The 8,537-nt window shown below is 38.0% G+C and overlaps 1 protein-coding gene across 1 annotated transcript in view; it reads left to right on the forward strand.

The window, feature by feature from the left end:
• LOC108447635 (contactin-5-like) overlaps positions 1-7,700 on the forward strand; it is a 219,819-nt gene extending 212,119 nt beyond the window's left edge. Inside the window, exons 7-8 of the mRNA XM_017738189.1 lie at positions 6,146-6,349; positions 7,456-7,700. Coding sequence (XP_017593678.1) covers positions 6,146-6,349; positions 7,456-7,700 — 449 coding nt within the window. The remainder of the gene's footprint in view (positions 1-6,145; positions 6,350-7,455) is intronic.
• Positions 7,701-8,537: the final 837 nt, after the last annotated feature.

Genomic DNA, 8,537 nt, shown 5'->3' on the forward strand with positions numbered 1-8,537 from the left:
TAGAGAGCATTGCTACTGCACCCTTATTCTATGGCTAGTATACAGAATATCCAAACAGCAATTGTGAGGAAAATGTTGAAAACTGGGCTTAAAATAAAATAAGGCTTCATATTTTCAGAAAGGGAGGTGTCAGCCTATATTTTTCCTGATAGTTTATTTCATTTAAAGAGAATAATTCTAAATGCTAAAGCAAAGCCATCTTGCAAATTTCATGGTTTATATCTATGTATGGTAAATTCAGCCTGTAATGTCATGTGTACTTTGTGCTTTTTTACCTATCAATTAAAAAAATAGGAAAAAAAACTTCTTCAAAGGTTCTAAAATTCCCAGATTATCTCAGATTTTGAGTGTCATCAGGCATCAGTACCATTTATTCATCAAGTACTGCCATCTTGTGGAATTAAAGTAATGAAAGCAAATCTTAAATGGAGGAAGAGAAATATATTTTTCCAACAGGATTTCCTACTGCATCACAAAAAGAAGACTAAAACCAGACTTATTTCTTGTACAAACATCATAACTCCACAGAAACGCAATTATGGATGGGTGGGTGTTTTGCATGCTTTGCATATTTTGTATGCTTTGCCCTTGAATAGGTAAAATTTAGTCATGTTATGGACTAAGACTATTAAGGTTTTCAGTGACTTTAACAGAGTTCATATGGAAACTTTCCTGTTATGTCTTCACTTGCACCCAAAATACCACTTAGACAACAGGACTGGTTAAAAGGCTGCCCAGACACCTCATGTTAAAAGGTTGAAAGAAGTAATTTCTTAGGAGAAAAACCCTGAAGCAAATCTGGGAAACATTCGGGCAGTAAAAAACACAGGAGTGAATGTTTGGTGTTATCTGAGTGCTTCAGCACAGCTCTCTTTACAATACTTCAGGCATTATTTCATACTGACCCACAATGACAGAAAGACTTCTGCATTACCATAGTACTGACATTTTCTGCATCAGAATATCTCCAAAAGCACTAAGAAAAATGCTGATATGTCAGTATTCCAGCTTCATCCATTATGGGAAGCACATCACATTGTGACAGTTTAGGAATTAGTGTTGTTTAACAGAGAAAACAGAACTACAAAAATCGTTTAAGAAATTATAGTAAGCAAGATTTCACACTATAAATTCATTCCGGCAGGAAATAGATGAACTCTTCTTACTATTTCATCACCAAGTGACCCAGATTTTCACCTACATAGCCTACTAAAAAAATGCTTAATAAAATACAGAAACAAATTGAACATTAGGAAGGCTTTCCAAATCATCTTCCGAAAAAAAGATAAAAATTTCCTTAGAGACATTCTTCTGTAAACAAGCCTGGTCATTCATAAAAGGAACTATCAATTTTGCAATTAACAAAATTACTTATATCATTTTTACACCAAGACTTTATATATTAGAGAATTTAGCAGCAGACAAATTTTTCAGCCCACGAGACAAATGTGTGGATGCTAAAAGGCAGGAGCAGAGCAATTTTCCAGCTGCTGAAGCATTTTGTGAAGTTTTTCTTTCTCATGCTTTAGCTGAGAACCAGTGAAAGACAGTTTTGTAAACTAATTCTCTATCTCTGCACCTGGGCTTGTTTGCCAGCCTTGTTTTGGTACTCTGGAAAAAATATTTTGAATGGGTGTTAGAGAACCTCAGCCAATCCTTCTAGGGAGTGGCTGGTCAAGAGACCAATCATATCATGCTCTCTCAAGTAAAAAGATATATAACCTAGCTCATAAATAATAAAATAATTCCTTTTCTCCTTGGATTTGGATTGTGTTTTTTGACCAGCCACCCCCTAGAGGGATTGGCTGAGGTTCTCTAATACCCATTCAAAATATTTTTTCCAGAAAATGTCAATTTACCACTGTTCTATAATACATAATTTCTCCATCTTTTTATTCTCTGTTCCTGTCTGTGTTGATGCAAAGTGCCTGTGGAAAACTTTATTTTGTGTTGGCAGTCAACTGTAATTTCTAGGAAGGGCTCTGCATCCTCTTTGTGATTTTGCCATTGGTGTCACATTAAAAATAAAATGGATGGGCATAAAAATAAAAAATAAACTCAGCACATATTATTAAAAACCAAGTTTCTGTATACTGCAGTATTTAGTTTTCTCTTTTGTCTTAAACTTATGTTTTCCCTACTGAAAGCAGGATTTTCCCTATTGTGTGCAGCATGGAAAAAACATTTACTAAGTTTTTTCTCAAAAGTAGATGACTTTAGAAGGTCCATATCTGAAGTAATTACTTTCTGATTTTAAAGTTCTGGTTTGGTTTATTTAGATTTTGATAGCACTGACTTTTAGCTCCAAAATCTCTTGAAGGTTATTATTATTTACCTGTCAGGCTTGAGATGCATCTCTGGAGTTCAGTATCCTATTGAAAAATAATGCAATGACAGTTGTATTTGTGTTTAGCCAAGTGACACTGGTTCTATAATCTTTTAACATAAATCATTATCACAAAATTCAGGCTTGAAGTTCAGTAAAAACTGCAGTGAAATGTGTACAAATAGACCTGGTGTCATCCATTTGGTCTTAGGCTTCTTCTGAAATTCTGAAAGTTCATTCAGCAGTTTACCATTTTGTAAGAGTAGGATTTCAGATAATATTTAAATGCCTCTCTTCTTGCAGTTTACATGCACTCCTGTGCTGAACTCCTGTGGGACTTGTGATATATGACTACTTCCACTCTTGTTTCAGAATATTTTACTGTGCGTACACTTTAGATGACACACTTGTCTGCAGAGAGACAGCAATGTTTTAAATGTTGATTCTCCATTATTGTCTTTTTATTAGTTATTTTTTATGTCCTTGCAATCGTTTAGGTATTTCCTTACGCATGATACTGCCAGTAGAAAAACAAACTAGCAAAAGAAAACAAAACAAACCCCCAGGTTTAGTACTTGGACAGCCTTTGCTAGCAATTGTGGTTTTTACAAACTCTAACTTGTAATTTTGCTGGCATGCAAAGTAGAAACAGTCAGAGTCCAAGAATGTGAACAGCAATGCATGTTTCATCCTCTACTATGGCTGCAAATTTAGAAGTGTGAAATATTTGTACAATGGATCAATATCAAGATACACTCATTTTTCCTTAATTGCAGTCATTCTGTGAACACCCTTTTGTAAAATCACTTCTGCAAGATCATCCATCTATTTCTGTCAGCTAAAATCTGTGGGGTCCCCAGATCCCAAGCCAGCTGTAGTTGTTTCTCACTAGCCTACAACATTTTCCTGAGATATTTTCACTGAAGCCTAGCATAGTGTATGGACATGGCCCTCAACATTTTATTTAAGAGTCTGCTGAACTCATTAGCCAGATGTAACAGGAGAAAAAAATCATAAAGTGTCTAAGGGGGTTTTCACCCACAAAGGAGACCAAGAATTCCAGATCAGTTCCAGATCTGAGCATTCAGATGCATTCTTCAGGTACTTTAAAGTGTATTCCTGGGGTTTTGCTTTTTAGAAATGAAAAATAGGAGCAATTCTTTCAATGTCAATGGACTGACAATGATCAAGAAGTAAACTGCTAACACTTTTTTCTGGACTTCAGTTTGGGCTCCTGGCTGGAATACAGATACTGTAGGTGTGCACAAAAAATAAAAAAAACATTAACCACAGCTTTATAGTATAAATGCTTTGAGTTTCAGATTTGGCAGGACTTCTGTTACTTTTATTTTCTCAGTACCCTATCCCAGTATGCATTCATCCATCACTACATTTTTAACAGCAAAAATAATCAGGAAAGTGACAAAATGACAGTATCCCCCTGGATTCAGCACCGGCAAGGACTAAGTATTTTATTTCTTTAGAGGCACAAAAATTTATTGCCTGAAATCTGTTCCTTAGTATTAATTCTAATTATTAAATGAATAATTAATTGTAAGTGGTTTTAGGCTACAAATGGAGGAAATTCTCTTCTATGTGAACTGCCAGTGAACCCACACTGATAACTGTTTTGCATTTGGTTTGGACTACTTTTAAACCAGAGCAATTAGTAAGACTGATTGCTTTCCATTTGAGTTGGTAACAGGTCTTCAGTTAAAGCCTATGCGTTTTCTTTGAAGTTGTGTATCCATCATCGCTTTGTAGAATTTTATGCCATGAATCATTTTTTTTCCAGATAAGACATTATGGCAAAATGTGGTAATAAAATTTTCAGAGATATACTTGGGGTTAATTAGTATTTTGCCTGAAACACAACAGAAGAGGGAAAATCTGAACCTCAGAGAAATCTCTGGGAGACCTTAATTCTTCAGAGTCCTGTGTAGCCACTCAGAATTACTAATAAATCTAAAAAAGATTTTAGCAAAAAGTCAATGTGTGCAGTTTAATTCCCCATTTTGAGGCAGTCTACCTCTCCTGTTAGCTATGTTCAGTCCTTTAACATAACATATTTATACTGATATATATATCAGTTTTTCAGGAGAAAATTTTCATCTGATTTCAAAACTAGAGCAAACTTCTTACAAACTGATTCAGAAGGTACTGCATCTTTATAACACTGCATGCACTCTTTGCTTATATTGGTTGAAAAAGCAGTCATTGTGCTTCTCTATTCCTTTCTCACCACCGTGTCAGGGGACAGTACAACATAAGGACAGAAAGAACAAATAAGCTGGAATTTCTAATGCTTTCTATAATTTTATAGTCAAAGTGCACTCCTGGCTAGGATGTAATATATTTCACACCTCTTGTACCAAGAACAGCTGTACTAATTCTTCTGCTATCATTAGAAGAAAAGCACACAGCAAAATTTAAATTTTGAGGCATTTCCTCTCACCGCTTTAACCCTTTCATCTTCAAACTAACTTTTTATCAAGACAACATTTTGAGTGTCATGGGGATGAAAGTATGAGAGAACCAGACTAACATACTTGAAATTAGTCTTCCTCTTGCTGATGGAGCTGGGTAGTCACACAAAAATTTCAGTCTAAAACCTTGGAAATTATTATACCAATAGAGCAGTTTGCATCTTGGAGCAGTAGTGGGGACTTTACATTCCTGGACTAGCGTTGGCTTTTCTCATTTTGAAGCCAGGTTTTTGAAGACTATCCAGGGGGGAGATTACAGAAGAAATACCCTTACAGCCAATGTGCCAGTTTAAGTAGTGAACAATATTTTTTTAAAGTGTGAAGGAGTAAAACAATAGAAGGTAAGTTCAAAAAGAGAACAATGTGTAAAGAAGTATACATAGGGTTAGGGCTTTAAAGTCAGGGTTGGTGGAACTCCACATGAATAATTCCCTGCAAGGAATATCCTGCTAAATCAGAATCTCATTAACTTTATCGATACTTCTAATGTTGAGGCATAAATAAATCTAGGTTTTTATTAAATCATGATATAATCTCATACAAAATAATAGGAAATAACTTTTTTTTTTCTCAACTAGTTATTATGAGTATGAAGGGAAAAGTATATAATGTTCAGGTAAACAGAATAGATGATTTGTGGGATAAAAATAAGAACCAAGGGACTGGATTTAATTTCTATTTTTAAAAGTCACTGATTAGTTGGTAGCTTTGGTTTAAGGAATTATGCATTGATCATAGGAATTTAGGCTGCAAAAAGGAAGAGTTAAGAAATTCTTCAATGAAGCAGATGTAAAGGGTAGAACTATAAAGCAGTATTACCTACAAGGTAGGCTGAACGGTTATTAGAATCAAGGGATTTTAAAAATAGACATTCAGAATGAAACTTGTTTATATACACACACACTTGCAGAAGTCATCCATAGCTCCACAGGAACCATCTTGATATATTTCACTGCTAATGTGAACAAGTAAAGAAAATAATTCCTTGGATATTATTATTGGTTTGACCTGACAGACTAGAAAGGGAATTATCTAATATCTTATTGCTGTTTTCTGAGTCTGATTAATAATTTAATTATTTTTCCTGAACTAACTTTGTCTTCACAAGGAACTTGTGGATTCAACATTTATGTTATTTTCAAAATCGCAAGAAGAGAAAAAAAATATTCTTTTTAATTCTAAACCAAACAAATAAAAAGTTTTTAAAATCTTTAACTTTTTCCCCCATAGATTATTGAAATAAAGCTAATGAACATTTATTTAGTGTATCTTTTAACATGACACAGTATTGTTTCTGTAATTACTTTCTCTTATTTTCTTTGTTTTCTTTTAGAGATTATCTATAGCTGGGTATTCAATGAATTCCCATCTTTTGTGGCAGAAGACAGCAGGCGCTTCATCTCTCAGGAGACAGGCAATCTCTACATCTCCAAGGTGCAAACATCAGATGTTGGCAGCTACATATGCCTGGTAAAAAACACAGTGACAAATGCCAGAGTTTTGAGTCCTCCTACACCTCTGACACTGAGAAACGATGGTAAGGAAGGCATCATTTTGGGGTACCACATAAAAGAAAAATACCACAGCAAAAATAATTAATTTAAGGACCATGATTTTATTGTTTTTCAATATGTGCATGCATTTACTCTAGCAACTGGAAAAGGAAAGTTGTTCATGGAGGCAGTTTCTTTTAAAACATCCAGACATTGTGAGAATATTTCGATCTGTGAAGGCTAAAGTGCAAATTGACAGATTTTGATGTATTTTGTTTAGAACAGTTACTCCACCTTGCTATTCCAATGTTCTGTCTCTGACAGAGAGACACACTTCTCCTTTACAGGCAATGTCTGTTTCCTTAGGGCTCAGCTCAGCTGCCTCAACCCAAGTGTCCACTGCCACACTGATACTCTCAGGCACCTGGGACATCCACAGGGGATTGGCAAATACCACATGGAGCATACAGGCCAGCTGCAGGATGTCAGGAGATCATGTAATTGGCCACTGTGGTTAAAGACAACACAAAAAGTTTCCCTAAATACACTGGCAGCAAAAGGAGGGCTGAGGAGAGTCTCCATCCTTTGCTGGATGCAGAATGCAGCATAATGTCAGAGGATTACAAAAAGTCTGAGATACTTAGTGCCTTCTTTGCCTCAATCTTTAATACCAAAACCAGTTGTTCTCAGGATACCCAATTCCCAGAGCTGGAAGTTAGGGATGGGGACTTGAGTGATACCCCCACAATCCAGTAGGGAATGGTTAGTGACCTGCTATGCCAGTTAGACACCCACAAGTCTATGGGCCTGGATGGGATGCACCCAACAGTAATGAAGGAGCTCCTAAAAGAGCTCACCAAGCCACTCTCAATTATTCACCAATTGGTTATCCAGAAAAGTCCCAACTTACTGGAAAATAGCAAATATGAGGCCCATCTGCAAGAAGGGTCAGAAGGACCATCCAGGGGATACAGACTACCATCAGACTAACCTAGACACCAGGGGAGGTCATGAAGCATATAGATCATCCTGGGTCCCATCACACAGCATATACAAGACAGGAGATCAGGTGCAGCCAGCGTGGATTTCGGAAAGGCAGGTCCTGCTTGACCAACTTGATTTTCTTCTGACAAGGAAACCCCCTTAGTAGGCGAGGAGAAGGCTGTGGATGTTGCCTCCCTAGACTTCTGTAAAGCATTTGGCATCATCTCCCAAAGCATTCTGGAGAAACTGATTGCTCACGGCTTGAATGGGTGCACTCTTCACTGGGTCAAAAACTGTCCAGATGGCCAAGCTCGAAGAGCGATGGCGACCAATGCTACATCAAGTTGTCAGCTGATCACTAATGTGGTTACCCAGGGCTCAGCATTGGGGCTGATCCTGTTTAATGCTTAAATTTATTGATGATTCGGATGAGGGGCTTGAGTGCACCCTCAGTCAATTGGCAGATGACAATAAGTTGGGTGGGAGTGTTGATCCTACTGAAGGGTAGAAAGGCTCTGCTGAGGGATCTGGACAGGTTGGATCAATGGGCTTGTTACAATCCAGTTTAAACCCAGAAAAGCAAAGTAAAGCTAAGTCTCTGTGCATAAACCAGAAAGAACTTAGAAGGTTCAAAATAGTCCCAGAAATGAGATTAAAACCAAACAAAGTTAGATGTTGATGCCAAAAAATGGATGTATTTTATTTAATAGTAAAAGAGGCAAAGAGAAGGGAAGATAAAAGAAAGAGAGAGAGAAATGAAAAAAAGAAGTGTGCGTGGGAGTTGGGGGGACAGGGAGAGGTGACAGGGGTTAGGTGGAAGCAAATCACCCATCCGAGGGTCCCGATGATGTCTCGTTGCTCCCCTCCATCTGCTCTGCTGGTGGTGAGGGTCCCCTGTTGCCATTGTGGCCATGCCACCACACGCTGTGCCAGGCCGCCACACGCCACCACACACCACGCCAAGGCGCGCCGAAGCCCGTGATATACACTTTGGGCCAGGTGGGTACCCCCATGTGTCTCCCTTGCAGGGGCCAGCTTGACACACTGTCCCTTGCAACACTGAGGGTCTGTTGCAACATCTCTGGTGCTCTGATGCAGGGTCTGGGGACCCCTTTGAGGGGGACTGACGAAAGTCACTGCTCGCTCAGCCGGCAGATTTACCGGCCTCGGCTCTGGAAAGGCTCGGGCTGTCTAGAGAGACCGCACGGGCGATCCAGCAGCGCAGCAGCTCCAATATGCAACAAGTGT

Source organism: Corvus brachyrhynchos, unplaced genomic scaffold (assembly GCF_000691975.1).
Source record: "Corvus brachyrhynchos isolate BGI_N302 unplaced genomic scaffold, ASM69197v1 scaffold117, whole genome shotgun sequence".
Taxonomy (NCBI): domain Eukaryota; kingdom Metazoa; phylum Chordata; class Aves; order Passeriformes; family Corvidae; genus Corvus; species Corvus brachyrhynchos.